The sequence below is a fragment of the Lynx rufus genome, unplaced genomic scaffold (assembly GCF_022079265.1).
Source record: "Lynx rufus isolate CCGP_SWC_20201006 ecotype Redwood Valley unplaced genomic scaffold, mLynRuf1.p SCAF_4, whole genome shotgun sequence".
NCBI classification, from domain to species: Eukaryota; Metazoa; Chordata; class Mammalia; order Carnivora; family Felidae; genus Lynx; species Lynx rufus.
Genome location: NW_025814856.1, coordinates 20,064,459 through 20,086,009, shown reverse-complemented (window position 1 = coordinate 20,086,009; position 21,551 = coordinate 20,064,459). Strand labels below are relative to the sequence as shown.

General features: G+C 57.7%; 3 protein-coding genes across 4 annotated transcripts; 2 read left to right on the top strand and 1 right to left on the bottom strand.

The window, feature by feature from the left end:
• Positions 1 to 31: 31 nt before the first annotated feature.
• Positions 32 to 4,885, bottom strand: ABHD14A (abhydrolase domain containing 14A). Its single transcript, XM_047096558.1, has 5 exons — positions 4,763 to 4,885; positions 2,247 to 2,458; positions 1,955 to 2,070; positions 591 to 826; positions 32 to 384 (listed from the first exon to the last, which is right to left on the bottom strand). The coding sequence occupies exons 1-5, from the start codon at positions 4,844 to 4,846 to the stop codon at positions 202 to 204; spliced, it is 831 nt and encodes a 276-aa protein (XP_046952514.1). The 5' UTR covers positions 4,847 to 4,885; the 3' UTR covers positions 32 to 201.
• Positions 4,886 to 5,930: 1,045 nt separating this feature from the next.
• ABHD14B (abhydrolase domain containing 14B) lies at positions 5,931 to 10,066 on the top strand. Its single transcript, XM_047096559.1, has 4 exons — positions 5,931 to 6,011; positions 6,927 to 7,162; positions 8,357 to 8,598; positions 8,980 to 10,066. The coding sequence occupies exons 2-4, from the start codon at positions 6,952 to 6,954 to the stop codon at positions 9,157 to 9,159; spliced, it is 633 nt and encodes a 210-aa protein (XP_046952515.1). The 5' UTR covers positions 5,931 to 6,011; positions 6,927 to 6,951; the 3' UTR covers positions 9,160 to 10,066.
• A 1,032-nt stretch (positions 10,067 to 11,098) lies between these two features.
• PCBP4 (poly(rC) binding protein 4) lies at positions 11,099 to 21,188 on the top strand. Of its 2 annotated transcripts, XM_047096921.1 has the most exons (14): positions 11,099 to 11,267; positions 14,794 to 14,882; positions 17,339 to 17,480; positions 17,625 to 17,648; positions 17,757 to 17,789; positions 18,015 to 18,131; positions 18,353 to 18,484; positions 18,645 to 18,773; positions 19,020 to 19,094; positions 19,259 to 19,303; positions 19,380 to 19,443; positions 19,567 to 19,619; positions 19,709 to 19,878; positions 20,300 to 21,188. In XM_047096921.1, the coding sequence occupies exons 3-14, from the start codon at positions 17,400 to 17,402 to the stop codon at positions 20,586 to 20,588; spliced, it is 1,212 nt and encodes a 403-aa protein (XP_046952877.1). In that variant the 5' UTR covers positions 11,099 to 11,267; positions 14,794 to 14,882; positions 17,339 to 17,399; the 3' UTR covers positions 20,589 to 21,188. The 2 variants fall into 2 exon arrangements, with proteins under 2 accessions (XP_046952877.1, XP_046952876.1); XM_047096920.1 differs by lacking the exon at positions 14,794 to 14,882.
• Positions 21,189 to 21,551: the final 363 nt, after the last annotated feature.

Genomic DNA, 21,551 nt, shown 5'->3' with positions numbered 1-21,551 from the left:
TACCAGGAAACAGGACCTGTCACTCCCCAGGCATGACAAAAATGCTCTTTTTTATTGTGCCTGTGAGATGAAATGAGAGGTCCTGACTGGGTCTGGTCCTCTGACCTCCACCCTCCAATCCCAGGGGCTGCCTCCCTGGTGAGGTGCTGGTCCAGACTCTCCAAGCTCAGGCCAGGCCTCGGGCCTGGCCAGTGGGTGACCTCAAGGCAGGTGGTCAAGGAAGGCAAGGAGGACAAGGTGGAAGTCTTGAGGCTTGTGGAGGTAGCAGGCGTGGCCTGCATCACGCAGCTTCACCACGGAGTGGTTGGGCAGGTGACGGAGCTGCCGCAGTGACTCCCGAGCCAGGATGCGGTCCAGCTCCCCATACAGGATGAGAGTCGGGGTCTGCAGGGCAAGGCAAGGGCTTGTGATCCTGGAGCCTGATGGGAACTCACCCTCTAGCCACCTCCTTAGGAAATCTTTCCCAAACACCCCATCTCTTTCTATCCAGATGAGGCCGTGTGTCCTCCAAGTGAGACCTGAGTCCTTTCCTGCCATGACTCAAGCCAGGGATAGCAAGCCAGGACCTTTGGAAACCCTCCTCCTAGTACCTTCACAGCCCAGAATTGTTCCTGGGTGTAGTTCTGGGTGGAGGCGGGTGCGATGGGCACGAATCCACGCAGCTGGTGGTGGCCTTGGATCAAAAAGGGCAGGGCATAACGGCCACTCAGAGAGGGGCTCACCAACACGGCATTCCGCACCTCCAGGTCTCGAAGCACTCGCTCCAGCAGCTCTGCCCGCCCTGCCTCTGTGCTTGCCTCCTTGGAAGGTGCTGAGTTCCCAAAACCTGGGAACAGCAGGAGGCACCAGCTGAGGGAGGCTGGAAAGGAACTCAGGACTTCCTGCCCACCACAGTGGGGGAAAGAGCAGTGGCACGTGGCAATGCTAGCCCAAACTTCCCAGAAGCTACTTTTTATAATGTGATAGGTCTGCTAGAAAAGCATTTTTAATTCATTACATTGGCAAAACCAAGAAGATTGATAATACGCAGTGTTGGGAAAGATGAGGAGAAATGGGCACATTCATAAATGATGGATGGGAGGATAAATCCATATAGCATTTTTGGAGGGTAAGGTAGTATTTGTCAAAAATTTTTTAAATGTGTATCTTTTGACCCATCAATGTCCTTGGTAGCTACCCTACAGAAATTATTGCCTTTGTGCTCAGAGACATGTCCAAAGTTGCTTCAGCTTCATTTCTCAAGCATTTCAATTTACACTGAAAACTCTAAATCAACCTACATATCCACCAGTAGAGGAATGGGCAGATAAAATGTGTCCATGCCTCCAATGGCACATAGTACACATACAGATGACTGGCATGACCTATGAGACATGGTACAGGAGGAGAAAACCAAACTGCGGATAGATTTGCTAAGCAGACGGGACACCAGTCACGTTCCTAACCTCACCACACAATCCTGCAGCACCACATTTTTCTATATATGGAAACGCCCAAAGGGAGTCAGGAACCCCCAAACTGCTGGGAGAGAAATGTGGCATGGGTCTCTGAGGGCATCACTCTTGTTGGATTTTTTAAAGACAAGAATAATAGCACAAACCATTTGCGTAACTAAAAAAACCAAAAAGCTACCTAGTTTGTCATAAAAGTACAGTGAGGTCTCTCCATGCGATGGCTTGTAAAGTGAGTCATGTTTCTATTTGCTCTGTGACATGCAACAATCCACATTCTAGTTTTCAAGGTAGAGAATAAAAACACAGGCACTTTAGTATGGCCATCTTGTCTTGCGACCTGCCACCGTTTGTCCAGACACTGGGATCCAAATGCCAACCCCTCCCCCCCCCAGCCATACCGTAAGGCTTTTCTACCCCTCCGACTCCCCACTCTGGGAAACTGCCCCCTTGTACCTGCTGGATGTTGTCGCTTCCCTAGACCCCGGAGTGGTGGCTCTCACCTGGGAGGTCAAGGGCCACGGCCCGGTAGCCCCTCTGCGCCAGCAGCTGCAGTGTGCCCAGCTGCTCCCACGTGTGGGAGTTAAAGGCCTTTCCATGGAGCAGCACCACCTCCACCCTGTGGGCACACAGGGGAGTGTGTGTCCTGGGGGGTCTGAGAGTGGCCCGCCATTCTTTCTTTTAGGCTTCTCCCACTGCCCTCCCAGGCCCTGAGCACCCTGAGTTGAGCTGGGGTCCCACACAGGACTCCCCTTGGACCTAGTCCTTCCACTGTACCCTGGGGTCAGCACCCACCTGCGTGCCCGGTGGAGTGGGAGCACCTCGCGGTAAAAGATGGGGGAGTTGCCAGGGGTGAGACCAGCCAGGATTGTGACATTGGGGCCTCCCCAGAGCCAGGAGGTCTGCTCAGGGGGGCCTGGCAGCCCCACGTACAGTAGCAGCATGAGCAGCAGGCCCAGGCCCAGCAGGGCTACCTGGGACCGGCTCATGGAGGTCTGTACCACAGTCTGGAGGAGAGGAGAGGAAGAAGAGGCTGGCGCTGCACCTCCACCAGGCCCCGGGGACCCCATCCCCAAACCCCACCCGGAAGCCCCCAGCAGAGGAAGAGCTCAGCCCTTGCCCTTTCTCCTGCTCTGGGCAGGGATCTGACGTTCATACTCAACTCCTCCACATGCTGGCGCAAGGGCTCAGATACCCTGCAGTGTGAGAAGGGGCATCTGAGATGTCTCGATACACAGCATGCTCAGTGACCATCACCACTGTGCCAGCTGAAACCACTTCCATTCATCGGGTGCTGATGACAGCCAGATCCTGTGTTTGGCCCTTCGCATGCAAGGGCTCATGAATCCACACAAGAACGAACACTGGGGAGCAGATATGATTATGGTTCTCTTGCAGATGAGGAAACAGGCCCAGAGAGGTAAATTCTCTTGCCCAAAATGCAGAGTAGCAAGTAGGGGAGCTGAGATTTGAATCCGGGGCTGGGCTGCTAACCACCAAGCCACACTCCGTTTGCCAAGGAAGAAACCATAGGGCTGAGAAGTGAGGGATGAACTGGAGCCTTGCTGGTGGACAGAGGAGTGAGAGTCATCAAAAGTGAAGGACTATGTGTAAAGCTACATCCCACTGACAGCATGTTTGAAATGGTCCTTTTTTTTCCTTTTTAATCACATTGCATAGAATAGTGCTTAAATCAGAATGTGTTTTTTTACAGTTGATGGGAATATTTAACACTCTACCTCAGCTGATATTAAGTGGGAGGAGGGCTCCTGGAGAATATCTGGGATGGGGGAAATGCTGAGGCATGAGGGGTATGGGGCAAGGGAGGAGCATAGTACACCTAGAAATGGAAAAGGCGGCATGGAGGTTGGAGAGATGAATGCTTCCCCGACCCCAGCTTCATGACCTCAGTCTGAGTCCTCTGACTATCCAGAGCACAGACTCCAGGACCCAGGACCCAGACAGAACAGTTAGCCCTGGCTTCAAGATTCTGTTTGCCACTTCCTGGCTGTGTGTCTTCGGTTTGTCAGTAAAATGGGGGGAAAGGATAACCTTGCATCAGCCCTTTCAAATTTCCTGTGATATGTCAATAAGACAGTGGACCTGATCCAGGGATGTCCTGTCATCATTTCTTGGGCCTAGGATGAGTACACCTGCCTTATTCCGATTGCAGCGAACACATCTTTATTGAGTGCCAACTGGGTGCTGGCCCTCGCTAGGAGCTGGAAACCCATCTTGAGCCCCACCCTCCTCTCCTGGGAGCTTTGGGGATATTTCCCAAGCCCCCACCTCCAGGCTCCCAGTCCCGTGGTGGGTGGGCAGTGGCAGCCCCTCTGGTGCTGATGGAGAGCCAGGAGCTGAGGAGAGGAAAATGGCGCTCCTCTCTTCCTTCTGACCACGAAGAGCAACCTCCCACTTGGCATTAGCCTATGTTCCCACCAGTGGGAGAATCTGTGCTGTACCTTTCCCTGCAGGCGCCCAGCACCTTACCCTTTGGGGGTAGGGAGAGTCAGGACTTTGGCCGTTGCCTTGGCAACCCAGGCAGCTAGTGCACTAGACCATGATAGTGGACAGCTAGCAAGCAACTGGCTGCAGGCAACTACAGATACTGTGTGGGGACGAGGAAGCTTTACTCAAGTTAGGTCCTTGACATACGTGTCAACAATGACACACAGGTGTACACATGTGCGCACAAACATCGAGTCCTGCTCCCACATGCTTTTCTTTTGCACAAACTATTCCCCGCACGTACAGGCAGACATGCCTGGCCTGTGAACAATTGATCCCTTGAAATACATACCCTCAAAATCAGGCATACAGTCAGCCATCAGGAAGGCAGGTGGACATACTGACACACGCTTTCAAAACCATGCAGACCCTCACATTTCCAGCACACAGTCATTCACACAATCCTAAAACTACACATGCATACAAGAAACACACGTGCACATGACAGACAGACATACCCTCAGAAATACACTCACAGGGAGATACACACCCTCAACATCACATGTACGCAGAAATGCACACAGTTGACATACACAAACACAAGCGGACAGACCGATCCCCAACCCTCCGCTATGTATGCATGTAGAAACAGACACACACATCGACACACACGTACATTCAGACCACTAAGAACACACGCACACAAGCGCGTGCGTGCACACACAACACACCAACACACACACTCACTGCCCCAGCGCCTGCCACTCCCGCAGGACTCTGCCCGAGGACTCTGGGGGCAAGGGGCGGAGCCAGGATGGCCCGCCCCGGGCACCCTGCTGGCTTCACTCCCCGGGGACACTCACCCGACCGACCGGGATGACCGGGCCGGACACCCCAGAGCGGGCCCCGCCCACGCGGAACCAGCAGCCAAACAGCGCCGCAACCATTGCGCTGCCTCGGCGGCTCCGCAGGCTGCTGCGGGCACTGGTGTGGCGGAAAGCGTGGCCAAGGAGGCGCGCTTGCGCAGTCCGCAGTCGCAGCACCTCCCCCCACCCCCGCCTCCTCCCCCACCCCCGCCTCCCAACCCAGATGGGGGGGAGTCCAGGCGGCGCCTGAAAGCACACAGGCCTCGTCCCCCGTCCAGATTTTCCGGATTGCTTCCATCCCGAGGGCCAGGGGAGAGCCACCGGCTTCTTCCACCAGACCATCTCTATCGTGGGTCAGTCCCTGGTCTGCACAACGGGGTTAAGGATAAGGGTTGTCTTAAGGACCACAAAGGACCGGTCAGGCCTTAGCTCAGTGTCTGGCGAGGAGTCCCTTGCCTGGTAAATGTCAGATATTGTTGTTACTTGGTAGCTCCAGGTCTCAGCCCAACTGCTTCCCCAACCCCTACGAATACACATGCGCACGCACTTGGTCACAGCCCAGGGCAGCCTCTCGCTCCTTCACGGCTCTTTATAGCACCCATCCTGGTGGGCAATGTGTGACCAACGTGTGGTCTGCCCCGGGCTCAGGACAGGTCCCAGGCTTGGCGGCCAGGCCTGGCACGGGGAAGCTGTGCTGAGCATGCAGGACTCACTCTGTTATCGACACCCTGCTAAAAAGGCAACACCACACCCATTCTACAGGCCAGGAGGCTCAGCGACGATAGGTAAACGACCAACGCCACCTGGCTGGACTTTGTCAGTACCTCGCGTTCAAAGCTGTTGGGTTTCGCTGCATGTCAGGCGCACAACTCTGGGCCGGGGGCAGTCAAGGCCCCAGGGATGAGTGGGTTGGGGACAAGGCGGGGAGGAGCAGCAGGGATGAGACTCCATGAACCTCAAGCCGCACCATGTGCATCTGGGGCAGGTTTCTGGGAGCCGCACCTAGCCCGGTACTTGGAACACAAGGGGCCCGAGGGGCTCTGGGAAACTGAGGCCGCTGCGACAAGAAAGATAGGTCTAACGGCACCGACAGGCCTGCGACGTCTTGTGGCCACAAGAGGGCGCCCCGTAGCACGGCCTGGTCCCCGCCCTCGGCCAGGCCAATTCCCGGTTTCCCTGCCCCGGGCCTCAGTCGCAGCCAGCACTCGCCTGCTTCTTGTCTGCGCGAGCCTACGCAGCTCCTCAGGTACCGGCCCTGCACCCCCGACCCTCTCTTCCGCTATCCAGTGAGGGCCCACCCCTACTACCCCAAGTTCTTCCCCTTCCCCTTCTCGGCTCCCCAGGTTCCCTCCTCGGGTGTGCCCCCACCCTTCCGCGTGCGCCTTACCGGGCCCTGCGAGCCAGAACCGAGGTCCGCGGAGGGGACAGAGAGAGCCGCTGCAGCGCCGTTGACCGTGCCCCCTGACCACGGCGTCAGAGCGTTGGCCCCCAGCGGGAAGCGCGCTGGGCACTCCGCATCCCTTGCAGGCCGGAACTCCAATGCCTTTCCCGGCTCTGCTCCAGCTTCCGCCTCCGGAAAATGGGTTTTTAACTCCATCCCCGACCCCCTCTGGCCTGTGGTGCCAACCTACAGCTTGTAACAGTGCCTTGAAGAGGAAGAGGTCGATAAGCAAAACATCACCTTACTGTTGATTGAGCACTTACTATGCTCCCTATGTGTTAGGAACGATGTCCAGCGTTTTACATGCCTGAGCTCATTTAATCTCATCAACTACCTATGAGCCGAACACAATTGTATTATCCCTATTTGTAGAAAAGTATAATAACAGTGAGGACAATAATCGTAATGGGAGCCCCATGTATTGCATTCTAAGGGCAGGCACCCTCATCTGTCAATTCTTTTTTTTTTTTCTTAACCCATTAATTCTTGAGGTAGGCTTTATTGTTCCTTATTTCAGAAGAGGAAATTGAGGCCCAGGACCACACAATTGAGTGGGAGAGGCATAAAAACACTGTGTCTTCCTCCCCCCCCCAAAGCATGTTCCTAGAGTTCTGGTAGCTTCCTGGAGGCCTTCTTGCTGCTTCTTGAGGGACCCCTTCTCTCTCTGTGGTAGCCTGGGCAGGGTGTTTTGTGGCTCATCAGTCTGGCCTTGAACCATAGGTGCTTCACCAGTGCAGCAGCCAGTATGGCGGGTGTGGAGCAGCACGAGGGCACCATCCAGGTGCAGGGCCAGAGCCTCTTCTTCCGAGAGGCTCGGCCAGGCGGTGGACAGGCTGCCTGCTTCTCAGTTCTGCTGTTGCATGGTATCCGCTTCTCCTCTGAGACCTGGCAGAACCTGGGCACGCTGCACAGTCTGGCTCAGGCTGGCTACCGGGCTGTGGCCATCGACCTGCCAGGTATTTCTGGGGTGGGCTCCTGGACAGGGGTTGTGGGGGCCTCACTGGGGGCTGGGGGACTTGGGAGGACCTGGCCAGGCTGGGCCCCAAGCTCCACAGGGCACGGTGCACACTGTGGGGCCTTCCACTGTCTCTAGTCTCCATCCGGATGTGATCTGGACACTGTCCAGATCCTTCTAACTGTGTTGTCCTGGGGCAGTGTCTCAGTATCTCTGAGCCTCTGTTTCCTCATCTGTAACGGGAGATACATTCATTTTGAGGGTTGGCTCTAGTGAGAATGGACTGAGATTATGTGAATAGTGGCCAGTACCTGACACCCAGTAATCGGTGCTCAGCCAATTGGAAGTAAAATCTTTTGATGGAGCCATAACCATAGGGTCTGTTGGAAGTCCTGCCTAGTAAGACTGAATCTTCTGACACATTTGGGGGTGGGGCAGACCCTGGAGGGTGGCTAAGCCATGTACAAAGCCCTAAACTGGGTTCTGGAGTAGGCAGGGACAGCCCCAGACTGGCAGTCATAACCTAGACATGGTGCCATGTGAAGGGGCAGCATAGCTGACCTGTTCCCCTCACAGGCATGGCTGCCATGTTTTCAGTGCCCAGGTGTGGGCCTCTAGGCCCAGATGGAATTGGTTCAGACAGTGGGTTGGGCTGATCTTCCAGGTGAAGGTCTTAAGCTAATCTTTGTGGGAAAGGTACGACTAATTGGAGGGGAGGTCCATGTGCAGAGCGAGCTCCTCAGTCACCGTCCGTTCTGCCAGCCTTGGGATGGGTGTCTCTTAACCAGTTAACTCACTTAATTTTCACAACAATCTGAAACGACACTTTTGTTATCTCCTTTAACACACGGGGAAACTGAGCAGCCGAGAGAGGGTTGAGGAGGGTTTCCCAAGGTCACATAGATAGTAAGTGGAAGACTGAGACTTGGACCCAGCTGGGTTGGACTTCAGAGCCTGATCCTTTCCAGGACCACTCTACTGCCGGGAGAGATGGGCACAGACATCGAGGGAAATGCCTCATGCTTGCCACAGATAATGGTAGATCTAGGCTGCTGTAGGAATAAGCTTGGGTACGCTGTGTGCTGCAGGAACCTGGCACAGAAAGATCCACCTAGGAGGACTTCCTGGAGGAAGGGACTGTCTCTTCCACTTCCCGATTCATGCCTTTGTCTTTCTCACACCTGAATCCCTGCAGGTCTGGGGCGCTCCAAGGAAGCAGCAGCCCCTGCCCCTATTGGAGAGCTGGTCCCCAGCAGCTTCCTGGCAGCTGTGGTAGATGCCTTGGACCTGGGTCCCCCAGTTGTGATCAGCCCGTCGTTGAGTGGCATGTACTCCCTGCCCTTCCTGACGGCCCCCGGCTCCCAGCTCCGGGGCTACGTGCCAGTGGCCCCTATCTGCACTGACAAAATCAGTGCTGCCGACTATGCCAGTGTGAAGGTACCCCTGTGTGGGAGGCTGAGATGCCCCTGCCACGAGCAAGGAAGGGTCCATCCTGGGGCCTTTCCTCACCTGGGGGCAGGGTAACCAAGGGGTGTCTTCTGGGAGGAGCTAAATGACCAAACTCCACCCTTTTGGTTTACTTAGCAGATTACTGTGCCTTGGCCTGTGTTAATCTGTATGCTGGGGCAGACAACATCCATGCCTCTATCCGCCTGGAGCTGGGGCTTCTACCACCCACTGGGCCAGCTTGTCTCTCCCCCTTATTTGGGGTGACCCCAGGGAGAGACTGAAGTGATTGTGGGGCTAGAGCTGACTTCTAGGAGGCTGGGGCCGGTGTGTCAGGTCCCTGTTTACTCTGTCTCCCTTTCCTTTCTCTAGACCTCAACACTTATTGTATATGGAGACCAGGACCCCATGGGTCTGACCAGCTTTGAGCACCTGAAGCATCTGCCCAACCACCGTGTGTTGGTCATGGAGGGGGCAGGGCACCCCTGTTACCTTGACAAACCTGGGGAGTGGCACACAGGGTTGCTGGATTTCCTGCAGGGGCTAGCATGAAACCCAGCCCTGCTGATGGGGGTGGCTGCTGGTCTGCCTTGGGCTCTGTCTCCTTCCTCCTGCCATGGGTCCCTGTGCATCATGTACATGCAACAGGTGTGTCTCTATCTGGTTTCTTGTCTTTGGGGTCTATCTTTTCCTCTTCCTCTTTCTCTTGCAGTGACAGACTTTGGAGGTGAAATAAAGAAGAAAAGCCCCAGGAATCAAGAGACATAATCTGGTGGAGGGTAATCCATTAGATGGGCTTCTCCTATAGGCTTTCCTGTTTGCTTGCACCCCTTTTTCTGCCCTGTTCAGCCTCCCCATCCTGCCTCCAGCTTCTCTTTGGCTGTCCTATGGGGCATTCACATCCCCTACCCCTGCCTTAGACCACACATACATCCAGATACATCCATGACCACATGCATGCTTACACATTTAGAGCCATCTATATTCCCAAATATGACCCTTCACCTGGGAGCAACTGCATAGGTACAGGCAACTCTGGGCTGACATGCACATTGTCACCTGCAGCTTTGCCCTGCATGCACTCACACACATGCATTCTTGTGCCTCCACACATGCCCCCTCCCAACCATGCAGCACCCACTGTTCAGGAAGGTGGGGACCCAATAGGCCAGTCCTAGCAGGAGGCCCTCTGCCAAGCTTAGGGGTAGCCAGCCCTGAACTTCATTCACCCACAGGTTGCAGCAGGCCCCCCGACCAGAACTGCCCCCCAAAAGGTGACATCTTTTCGACCCTCAGATCTCCCTGCCCTCCCCTCCTCTCTGGGTGCTCCACACCTCCCCAGGTTATTAGGCCTGCATCTGCTCAGCCAAGCTTGTTTCCTGCTCTGAGGTTTGGGGGTTGGGGAGACGGAGAGTGGAGAGTGGAGGTCGGTGAAATAAAGTGATGCAATTAGACCCCGCAGGCTTTCGCTGTCTCCAGAGCGCCGCCCCTCCCCCGTCCCTGGGGACAGCCACTGTGGGCCCCTCCCCCACCCTGGCGGGACCAGATGGTCCCCCTGCCCTTTGTCCACCCGGCCAGATGGAGGGGAAGGGAGATTGGATTCCCCTCCCCACCCACACACACCCAGGTGCCAAGAGACTCAGCTGTGGGGGGAGGTGGAGGTCAGTGGGACCAGGCTGAGCCGATTACGAAGGAGAGGGGGAGGTAGATCTGCTCCCCAGGGGGTGCGGTGGGGGAAGGAGAGGGCTTGGGGGACCGTCCAACTCCTCCCATTCCCTAGCAGAGTACTCTACTGCGTCGCGGCCCTTGCGACCCTAGTCCCCAGGAGGAATTCTGGGGGGTAGCTTTGGGAGAATGGCGGGGCGGGCTGCACGGGATCACACCGCTCTCAGGCCCCTCCTCCAGCTGGTCCGGTAACTTGTCCCGGGTGGACAAGGGCCGGGCCTCGCGGAAGCTGTGGGTGGTTGAGGGGCGCGGGTCTTGGTGGGCGAGAGCCCCGCGCGGGGTTGCGGGGATGGAAGGCGCAGAAGCGAGCAGAGCTGGGAACCGGGTCGGGCGGAGGGTCGAAATCCGGGCTCCGAGGGATCCGAGCCCGAGCGAGGCAGCGTGGGGCCTGGCGGCCGGCCCGCGACCGAGATTTGGGAGCGGTGGGCTCGGCGCAGGCGCCGGGCGGGCGGCCCTGGCGGGCAGAGAGCGCAGGGGCTCGGGGCCAGGCACCGCGGGACCACTGGGCGGTCGCTCGCGGCCGGGCACCCCCTCCACCCCTACCCAGCCAGGTCCCCCGCTCTCGGCGCGCGGACGACCTCCCGGGGGAGGGTCGCACCAGCCCTCCCGGAAGCGGCCACCGCTCGGGGCGCACCGCGGCGCGCGGGGCGGGGCGGGCGGCTGCGGCACTGGGGCGGCTGGGGCGGGCCCGCCGCGCTGTAATCGGATCCGGGGAGGGGGCGGGGAGGGGCCGGGCCGGGCGGGCCGGGGGGTGGGGGGGGGCGCGGAGCCGGGCTCCGGGCCGGCCGGGCTCCGCGCCTGTCAAACCCCTCATTGTTCGCAGCTGATGTCACTCGCAGTTGTGAGCGGCCGCCTCTCCCGGGGACAATGTGGGACTGAGCGGCCCAGCCGCCGCGCCGCCGCCGCCGCCGCCGCCGCAGGACAGCCCCAGCGAGGTAGGGCGCGGGCCGGGCGGGGCACCGCGGGCCGCGAAGTTTGGGGGTTCGGCCGGGGGGTGGGGAGCCCGCGCTGGAGTCTACAGGCCGGGGTCCAGATTTGGGAGTCTGGGAGACATGCTTCCCTGTCCCACTCGGGCCCAGGCCTGCACAGGTGGGGGGCGCTGCTCTGCCAGAGGAGCCCCCAGCACCAAGGGAGGGCCTTCCTGGATCTGAGACCCCAGATTCGAGGCCCACATCCCACCTGCTGTTTCTGTTCTTTGGACCTGCTCTTCTCTCGATCTCCTGCTTTGGGTTCTGGTTCTGCTCCATCTCTATCCCCATCTGCCATTCCCCTGCAGTTCCTGGCTGGACACACACCCCTTCCCATTCTCCGCAGTCCTTGATTTGGGGGGGGGGGGCGGCAGACAGATCTCCATCCAGGGGTGTGTGGAGATGACAGTTGGGGGCTCAGAGTGGTCCTTCATGCCCTGTGGCTCTTCAGCCCCTCAGCTCTGACCTAGCTTCTAGCTGGAGTCCTGGAGGACAGGGGGTGTCTCTGGCTACTCACTTCAGCCTGGCTCTCATGCCTGCCTGGCCAGGAGAGGGAGGTGCCCACCTCCTCACTCCCCTGTCCCAGGCCCGCCATCTTGAGACCTGTGGCACCCAGTGCTCCGCCCGGCTCCAGCACCATGGGGAGTGGTCTTCAAGGGGATGCACCCACAGCCAGTTGCATGCCCTCCTTCCAGAATGTGGGCTCTTGGTCCCCACCAAGCCCACAATGTTTACCTTTATGCTGGACCAACAGGGCATGTATCCCTAGGGGCCCTCCTTCTCCTACAAAGAGCTCTTAGACCCCAGGGACTCTCCAGGAGCTTAAACCTTAGCTCCAGTCTTCACTCTTTCCTGAGGTTACCCTCACTGCTTCAGGGCCAGCACCTGGGATCCTATCCTTTTCCCATCTGAAGGTCCCCTAGTCGCTCTGGGCCCTGGAACCCCCTCAATCTCCAAAGCACCCCCATCCCAGCCCCCACCCCCCAGCCTTCATCAGCATGCAGGCTCAGACTGCCCAAACACAAGGGGATTGTTCTTCCTGCATGCTCAGGGTGGGGGGCTGGGAGCAGGCGGCCCACACACCCTGGCAGGCCCAGGCCACAGGGAGGCTGGCTTTGCCCCGCCCTGTGTCCCCAGACAGGCTCTGTCCACCCTCCCTACTCCCATCCCTGCCACCTACCCCCCCTCTAGCCTCCATCACCATCGCCCAGTGGCATTGACCTCTTGAGGAAAGAGCTCTGAGCTGCACAGGTGGACCCCTGGTTCTCCCAGCTCTGCCAGTTGCCTTCCATGTAGCCTTGTAAACAAATGCGTTCCTCTTTGGGCCTCAGGTTCTGATTTTGTGAAACCTGCGCCACTCCCCAGCTCTTCTTCCAGCCTCCCTTCCACATGGGGAACCCATTCTGGGCCCCTGGAAGTCTCAAAGCACAGCACAAATTCCCCACCCCAGTGACATGCCCTGGAAGCACCTAGATCCAAAGAAACAGCAGGAGCAGGGGCTCTGCTGAGGAATGGAGAGAGGATTCTGTCTAGCCAGATCCTGGGCCTCCTATGTGGCTGGTCCCCCCCATGCCCTGATCTTCTCACCCCATCCTCACTGCTTCTCTGGGACCCTCAGCCCCATCTCTGGTCCCTAATGCCGCCAGGCCCTTCTCCCTGCACACGTCCTGGCTCCTGATCTCCTGGAGGAACTCTTACTTTCCTGGGGAGTAGAAAGATAGGCTTGAAAATGCCCAGTTGGGGCTCCTTTGAGTTGAGGCATATCTTTAAGGGGCACAGAGGCGTGAGTGGTTATATCTGACTTGGAAGGTTGGGGAAGGCTTCACAGAGGAGGTGGCATTTGAGAAGGATTTTGACAGAGAGTGAGGAGGATGGGCATTTCAAGCTGGGTTCAGCCTGGGCAAAGGCCCAGAGGCCTGGAGGTGCTAGGCGTGTTTTGCAGCCTGGTGTGTAGGGGAGAAGGGGTAGAGATGAGAGAAGAGAAGCTGGCAGGGACCAGATCACAAAGGGCCTTGAGTGCTTGTCTATGGTGATCAGGCTTTATTCCTTGGGCACTGGGGAGCCATCGATGGCTGTTGAGCAGCAGAATGACCGAGTCTCCAGCATGGAAAATAAAAGCTAGAGACCTTTCTCAATTTGGGTGAGGCAAAGGGTATCAGGGGGTGGGGCTGTACCATGAAGCTGTGTCCTTCCTCCTGGAGCCCAGTCTGGGCCTGCCTCAGTTTCCCTCGGCTGTGAGGACTCTTGAGGAGTTGCCTAATGATGCCCTAAGGAGGCTATAGCATTTCTGACACCAGACAACTTGTCAGAGCTCCCCTTCGCTGCCTAGCACAGATTCTACAGGATAGCTTTGGGTCAGGAAACCAGAGGGTGGAGCTCATGGACCCCCCAGGCTGCTCCCCTGCAGGCCTCTCCTCCCCTGACTCTCCCAAGAAGTGCTATGAATGGTCATCCTGGGAAGCTGTAAGGCTGAGAGGCTGGGCACATGGGTCGGAGGATACTGGAACATTTCTTGTGGAGGCCTGGGTAATCAAGAAGGGGGAGCATACCCAGTGAAGGGGATAGGCAAGGGAGTTAGGATCCCTCCCTCAGTGCTGATCTCCCCAAGCCTAGTGTCCACCTCCCGCCACGCCCTGCTTCGCCTGATGTCCCGAGCCATTCCCCAGCATCACTGGGTGTGGCCAGCATGGCTGCTTTTGGATTAGGAGTAGGAGGCTGCTAGGTTGGAGCCTGGTGGTGCTGAGGGGGATGTCAGGGGATGTGAGGTGGGGGATGAACTTGGAGACTGCCCCCCCCACACACACTTTCTCTCTAGCCCAGGTGGGTCTGTAGGCCCTGGTTGGTTGGTCCAGACACTGGCTAGCAGAGCCAAGGGAATCCCCCAAGGGGCGGTCCCGTCCACTTGAGTTGCCTGGCCCCAGGAGCCCTCCCCTCCCCCGGATTGTTCTTGCTCCAGAACAAAGCCAGGGTGGACACTTGATCCCTGCATGTGGGGGGGAGCTGGCTAAGCCCCCGGCCCTTTGATTGGGCAGCTGTCATGAGAGAGAGACAGCTGGGGGGGAGGGGCAGGAAGGGGCAGCCGCCATCGCTTACACAGCTGTCACCCCCCCCCCCCGCCCCCTCCAGCCTGGGTGGCAGGAAGCCAGGGACAGAAGGAGTGGGCACTCGATCTGAGGAGGGGGCCTGGGGAGCAGAAGGGAACACCCGAGGTCAGAGGCCTGGTCTGAGCTTGGTATGTTCTGCCAAGGAGCCCTGCTGACCAGAGGGGGCTGGGCACCCCCAGAGGTGAGCTGGAGGTCAGTATGGCATGACGTGTGGCTGCCATGTGGGTGGCCCAGCAGGGACCCAGGGCCCACCAGCAAATAACTCCCTAGAACCCTGGTGAGGGCAGAAGGGGAGCCAGCACGCCTAATAGGACTGTTTGCTCTTAGGGCCCCTAGGAGACTAATTTGGGAAACCTGTGTCAGGAACTCTTGTTCTCTCCTAAAAACAGGAAAGATCTTGAGGGTGTCTCAGAACAGGAAGGACACAGAGATACCAGCACCAGCAACCCCCAGCCCCATACATACACACATAGCACAGGTGGGTAAACTGAGGTCCATGTCAGGTGAAGGCCTGGCCAAGGTCACCCATGGAACTTGAGGCAGTGGGCTCTACTACAGACCCAGGTACCGTTTGCAGGGCAGGAACTCTAGTTCTGGCCACATTCTAGGCCTTTTGCCCTTTTTTCCTCAAGCCTTATGACCCCAAGAGGTAATGTGGCAATGGTATGGGGACAGTGTGAAGTCTCCCACTGATTGCCACTCCAAAGGAGTCCCTGAGTGTCTGAAAATTCTGGAGCCTAAGACGGTAGCTTTGGACAAGTTGTCAGTCCTTTCCAGACATGACCCACATGTACTAGCCAGGCAGGGGTCTCACAGACTACTAAGTCTGCTCCTCACCTTTCAAGAGCCCTGCTCCAGGAAGAGGACTGACAAATCCAGACGGGACAGCCAGAAAGGAGAGGCGGACGGGGCCTGTGACAGAGCCCCACACTAGCAGGCAGAACTGTGCTTTCCCCCACCTCTCTGTGACCTTGGGCAGGTTATAGACCCTCTGTTGGCATCAGGTTGCCTTCTGTCTGGTGAATTCATTTGTTCAGCTCACCATTATGTTCTGAACACCTTCTCCAGCTTGGCTCTGGTCTGAGCTCTGGGGACACAAGGAGAAGGTGGCAGCCTTGGCCCCTGCTCTAAGGGGCTCCCAAGCTTGGCTGTCCAGGGAGGCACAAACTAAGCACATCATTACAAGTGCTTTGCTGGAGGAAGTGCATGCAGCTGGGGGAACATTAGCAAGGGCAGCCAGCATGAGGCTGGCCAGGATGCTCACAGAACAGAGTCCCTGTATCCACTGTTGACTTCTGACCTCTGGAGAGCCTATGGACAGGACTCAAGGGGAGGGAGGAGCCTGTGCTGGGGAGACAAGTTACTGAGTGCTTGGGGGGACAGCATTGTCACCCAATGGTACAGGGAAGGAACAGACCTCATGCCGTAGAGTGGCTTGCTTGGGCTTCCTGAGAAAGCCAGGCTGGGGGCACCCCTTTCCTACTCCACGCCCAAGCTCTGGCTAGCACGGGGGTTCCAACGAGGGGATTGGACAATGCTCCACGCCCTTGACCCTCATGTCAGAATAGGGCAGGGGGGCTGAGGAAGAAGGTGCCCAGAGGTCTCTAGAGTGCTCTAGGCAGGCACACTCATCCTTGGCTCCCACACCCTCTTGGGCAGAAGGAATTTGCAGAGTTAGGGCTTGGTCTTGGCTCAGCTTTGGCACCAATTGGTCCCACTCCATTTTCTGCCTTGGGTTCTGGTCCCCCAGTTAGCTCCCCATCAAGGCTGAGCCTTGGTAGGAGACAGCCGGCTGGAGGAGAGGGATTTCCAAGCAGGATTAAGGTTCAGGATTAAGTCGGGGCATGAAAAGGGGTCGGGTAGGGAGGGCTGGGAGGGCTGGCGGCTGGGCTAATCCCAGAAGCTAATCTCTGGCTCCTCCTTCCTCTGTCAGTTAACAGTTAACGGCCTTGACATTTCCCAGCCCCCAAATCCCTTTCTTACCCATCACCCAGTCCCAGGGGGGAAGCATTCTCTCCATTTTATAGGTGAGGAAATTGAGACTGGGAGCCCAGTGACTTGTGTCTGGTGCAGTAGAAAGTATTCCTGGCTGGGAATGTGGCCACTTCTTACCTCTGCAGCACACAGGAGATGGCTTGGAAAACCATTATGCAGACTGCTGGTCTCCTGACATCACCCCCCTTGCCCCATGTGCTGAATGAACCCTGCTGTCTGCAGGGAGGCTCTGCTTTAGTGACCAGTGGAGGTGGTATTCCCAGCCCTTGTGCCCCAATCCCCACAAGCCTCTGCCGGGCAGTGGGAAGGCTGGGGCAAATGGACCCTCCTAGAACCTTGCTATCTTTACTTCCACCCTCCTTTCAAGGCCTTCCTGTGGCTCCCGATGGGCTCTCCAGCCTCAGCTGCAGCAGCAACTCCATGTTATAGTCCTGGGGCAGGGGCGGGGGGTGGGGAGCTCTGGCTCCTGGATGCAAGTGCTTCTCATTTGAAATAACTTCAACCTTAACCAAACTTTCAAGGCCCAATCCACAGGGGTCCCCTTTTCCAAAAGGTCAGAGAGGAGGCTCTCCCTCTCTGGACTCCCATAGGCCTCCTGGTTAATTTTTCTAATATATGTGGGAAAGGGAAGGATACCCATGGAGACTGGCTGCCTACCGCATATGTATTTAGCTCATTTTAATTCTCATAACTCTTTGATGGTAGGGCTTGGTAGTCTCCTCTTACAGATGAGGAAGCGGAGGCTCAGATGGGTTAAATGAACTGTCCAGGGTTACCTAGCAAGTAGTTGTATACAAGGACACCGGTCAGTGTGACATTCGAAACTGTCTCTCTTCTGTAGGAATTTAGTTAGTTTGGCTCTGATATCTTCATGTAAGGGCAGGGAACCCAAAAGAGACCTGGGCTCCTCTCTAACCCCGCTTCTGCTGCACCCACCAGAGCCGGCTGGGCACCGTGGACGCACCCCCAGGCCGCTGTGGCCCCAGCCCCGCCTGACAGGATGAGCGGTTCAGATGCGGGGCTGGAGGAGGAGCCAGAGCTCAGCATCACCCTCACACTTCGGATGCTAATGCATGGAAAGGTGAGTGGGTGGGGGGCAAGGTGAGGCATGGCCAGCCAGCAGTTTGATCTCCTGCGTTCTGTCTCTGCTAGAGCTCCTGTCCCGGCGGAGGGGCAGGGCCTGGGGCATTGGTGCTCCCTGACTCTACTCTTGTCTCATTTGCAGGAGGTTGGCAGCATAATTGGGAAGGTAGGTGCCCAGTTCTGTTCTGTGTAGACTTCAATCTGAGGCCTTAGGCCAGGTGTGGGGGCAGTGACCAGTCAGGCTAAGAGCCATTCTGTATTTTGTCTCCTACAGAAAGGAGAGACTGTAAAGCGAATCCGGGAGCAGGTGAGGATGGAGTTTGGGAGAGCTGCCCAGGGCACCTGGTTTGGAGGGGAGGGGAGATCCCTAGCTGCATTTTCCCTGAACCCCACTATTTGGGATGACCAGTGAGTGCCCTTGGAAGGTAGCTGTTTCCAGCCTTGGTCGGGGCCTGGTGAGTGGGCAGGCAGACAGGTTCCTGGCAAGGAAGTGGAGAAGGAGACCTGCTGCCCGGCCTTTCTGTACCCGCAGAGCAGTGCCCGGATCACCATCTCTGAGGGTTCCTGCCCTGAGCGCATCACCACCATCACTGGGTCCACAGCAGCTGTCTTCCATGCAGTCTCCATGATCGCCTTCAAGCTGGATGAGGTCCGTGGGTGGCTGGGGTGGGAGGCCAGGGGTGGTTCCCTGGGGCAGGGGAACAGGGCTCCGACTCCACGCAGTGGCTGTAGGTGGCAAGAAAGGCTAAGCCCGGGGCAGGGTTCTTTCATTAGGGTGGGATTTGGGCAGGGCTTCCCTCCTTCAAACCCCAGCAGGAAGGTGCTCCGAGGGTGGGGCAAGCACAGCCAAACCACAGTCTTCCTACCCAGGACCTTTGTGCTGCTCCTGCAAATGGTGGAAATGTCTCCAGGCCTCCGGTGACCCTGCGCCTTGTCATCCCTGCAAGCCAGTGTGGCTCACTGATTGGGAAGGCTGGCACCAAGATCAAGGAGATTCGAGAGGTGAGGAGAAGGGGGATACCACCCTCGGGGAGTCCTACCCTCCACTTCAGAGAGTGGACCTGGGCTTATGGCTTCCTGTCCCCTGGGGAGCTCTAAGCCTGGGCAGCCCTAGCCTGGATTACGAGGGCAGCCAGAAGTGGCCCCTGTTCTCTGCTTGCAGACCACGGGTGCCCAGGTGCAGGTGGCGGGAGACCTGCTCCCCAACTCTACAGAGCGTGCTGTCACTGTGTCCGGGGTACCTGATGCCATCATCCTGTGTGTGCGCCAGATCTGTGCTGTTATCCTGGAGGTGCTGCCCTGGTGCAGGGAGAGGGGACGGGGATGGGCCCTGGTCCGTCTTGTCAAGCCACCAAGTCCTATGCATATGGCACTGAGTGGAGGCAGGGCAGGGCTGCAGGGATGGACTGGGAGCTCCAGGGTGTCGGGATGCATTTACCCTGGGGGTCATGGGAAGGGCCTTGAAAACATAGGCCCTTGGGGGATACAGGGGGGCCTGGAGGGTCCTGACAGAGCCTCCCCCATTTGTGCCTTCTAGTCCCCACCCAAAGGAGCTACTATCCCATATCATCCAAGCCTCTCCTTAGGTACCGTCCTTCTCTCTGCCAACCAGGTGAGGTGGAACAGTAAGAGGGGTGAGAAGCATTACTGGAGAAGGGACTTGAGATGGGGGAGGGATGGAAGAAGGACTTGGAGGTTGGGTGGGAGGAGGAGTGACTGGCCAAATTGGTTTGACTTGTCACAGTAACCCCCCTTCACCCACTTTGTCTCCCACAGGGCTTTTCTGTCCAGGGTCAGTATGGGGCTGTGACCCCAGCTGAGGTGAGTAACCATAGCCCAAGGGAGTCCTTCCCAAACCAGGCCTCCTCTGACTTCTGACCCTTCTTCTTTGGCACAGGTCACCAAGCTCCAGCAGCTCTCGGGCCACGCAGTCCCCTTTGCCTCACCCAGCATGGTGCCAGGTGAGCAGCCCTGCAGAAGGAGGCAAGGGCACACTCCAAGGGGCAGACAGCCCCCTTGGGATGTACACGGGGAGGCAGGAAAGGCCCAGAATCACATCTGATCCCTCTTCTCCTCCCTCCCAGGACTGGATCCTGGCACACAGACCAGCTCACAGGAGTTCTTGGTTCCCAACGATGTGAGCAGGGGATCGGGTAGTTTGAGGGTGGGCAGCAGGGGCCCAGGAGTCTGGGCCTGGCCTCGTGTTGAATTCTGTTGTCCCCCCAGCTGATTGGCTGCGTGATCGGGCGCCAGGGCAGCAAGATCAGTGAGATCCGGCAGATGTCAGGGGCACATATCAAGATCGGGAACCAAGCAGAGGGTGCTGGCGAGAGGCACGTGACCATCACTGGTTCCCCTGTCTCCATCGCCCTGGCCCAGTACCTCATCACTGCCTGGTGAGTGTGGGGAGGGGGTGTCCCAGGTCACGGGGCTTATGTGCCTGTGAAAAGCACACCTGGGGCAGGAAAGCTGATCTCCCTTCTCTGTCTCTGTCTGGGTGTGTCCTCTGCCTCCCCAACCCTGCCTTTCCCACTCCATGTTGCCCCATCTCCCCTCCACGTCTATTCCTTGGGTCTTCTTTTCCCATCCCTGTCTTTTTCCACTGGGTTTTGCCCTCCCTGCATCTCCTCTCACCCCGCACCTTACCTGCTTATTCTTTCTTCCCGTTTCCCACTCTCCTGCCATTCCTGTTCTCTCGGGTTGAACATTGTCCTCGATTCCTCTCCATCTTTCATCTAATCTCCCCTATATTTGCCCTCATTGCCCCTCTCTCACCCCCACCTTCCCCTGCATCTCCCCCCATATCCCTCTCTCCAGTCTAGAAACGGCCAAGTCTACCTCTGGGGGGACGCCCGGCTCGGCCCCCACAGACCTGCCTGCCCCCTTCTCGCCGCCCCTGACGGCCCTGCCCACAGCTCCCCCAGGCCTGCTGGGTACACCCTATGCCATCTCCCTCTCCAACTTCATCGGCCTCAAGCCTGTGCCCTTCTTGGCTCTACCACCTGCCTCCCCAGGGCCGCCGCCGGGCTTGGCGGCCTACACTGCCAAGATGGCAGCAGCCAATGGGAGCAAGAAAGCTGAGCGGCAGAAATTCTCCCCCTACTGAGGCCGGCTGAGGCACAGGCGCAGGGGCAGGCAGGACCACCGGTAGGGGCTGCCTCTGCACCCTATCTGCCCAAGGAGACTCCACCCTGGGGTCCCAAACACCACTAATGCCCAGACGCATGGATGCACCCCCCACCCGGCCCCGGTTTGTGGGAGTAACTCCTCTTAGAGCGGGAGCAGTTTCTGGCCCAGGGTCTGGGGAACTGCAGCAGCTCCAGGGTAGGGGGCTCCACCCCCTCTAGCTCTATGCTTGGATGCAGGGAGCATCCTTAGTGCCCTCACTTCAAAGGGTCACTCATGCACTCCCCATCCCTTAGGGCTTCCCAGTCTCCTGCTCCTCTGTGGGGATCAGGGAGGAGGGCTGGGGGGTGGCTGGGGGCCATGCTTCTCTCCCCACCTCCCTGCAGATTCCTGCTGCTTCCACTGATACCCTTTTGACTGGAATGGACTGGCTGGGCTTGGCAGAGGGCAACCCAAAGAGGGGACCCTGCTGGGCAGCTGGGGGAGTGGTGTGGAGGCAGGGGCCGAGTTCTCAGCAGCAGACACTCTGTACAGTTTTTTCAATCCCTGTTTTTGAATAAATATTCTCAGAGACCAGGAAGCTGTGAAACATTGTGGGTGTTGGCAAAACCTCCAGAAAATGGGTGTTGACAAGGTCCCGGAGGACCCCATCTGTGAATCCACCGGTCCCCATTGGGCTTTGGCTCCTTCCACATGCCAGTTTTGGGGCTTCGGGCCCTTTGGGGTCATGTTGTTCAGCCTCCTGCCTCTGGCACCACACTGATCCAGTTGTTTTCTGGGCACTTTAGAAGCTGGTAGAGGAGTTCCAGTAGCTTGGTCCAGCCTCTCCTTGGTGTAGATGTCAGGGAAGTCCTTCTGAGTATCTCTCCACTGGTTCCTCCTGCTGTGGCTGTTACCTAGACCTTGCCCTGCTTCGTCCATCCCTTTGGCTGTAAACCCTTAG

What these genes read in the sequence shown, in the direction of transcription:
- ABHD14A (XM_047096558.1), bottom strand. Translation starts at nt 4,846, where the DNA reads ATGGTTGCGGCGCTGTTTGGCTGCTGGTTCCGCGTGGGCGGGGCCCGC. An exon ending in CGGTCATCCCGGTCGGTCGG is followed by an intron (nt 2,459 to 4,762) that starts GTGAGTGTCCCC and finishes CCTCTCCTCCAG; the next exon opens with ACTGTGGTACAGACCTCCAT. An exon ending in AACAATTCTGGGCTGTGAAG is followed by an intron (nt 385 to 590) that starts GTACTAGGAGGA and finishes CTTGCCCTGCAG; the next exon opens with ACCCCGACTCTCATCCTGTA.
- ABHD14B (XM_047096559.1), top strand. Translation starts at nt 6,952, where the DNA reads ATGGCGGGTGTGGAGCAGCACGAGGGCACCATCCAGGTGCAGGGCCAG. An exon ending in TGTGGCCATCGACCTGCCAG is followed by an intron (nt 7,163 to 8,356) that starts GTATTTCTGGGG and finishes GAATCCCTGCAG; the next exon opens with GTCTGGGGCGCTCCAAGGAA. An exon ending in CCGACTATGCCAGTGTGAAG is followed by an intron (nt 8,599 to 8,979) that starts GTACCCCTGTGT and finishes TCCTTTCTCTAG; the next exon opens with ACCTCAACACTTATTGTATA.
- PCBP4 (XM_047096920.1), top strand. Translation starts at nt 17,400, where the DNA reads ATGAGCGGTTCAGATGCGGGGCTGGAGGAGGAGCCAGAGCTCAGCATC. An exon ending in TTGGCAGCATAATTGGGAAG is followed by an intron (nt 17,649 to 17,756) that starts GTAGGTGCCCAG and finishes TGTCTCCTACAG; the next exon opens with AAAGGAGAGACTGTAAAGCG. An exon ending in CAGTACCTCATCACTGCCTG is followed by an intron (nt 19,879 to 20,299) that starts GTGAGTGTGGGG and finishes CCCTCTCTCCAG; the next exon opens with TCTAGAAACGGCCAAGTCTA.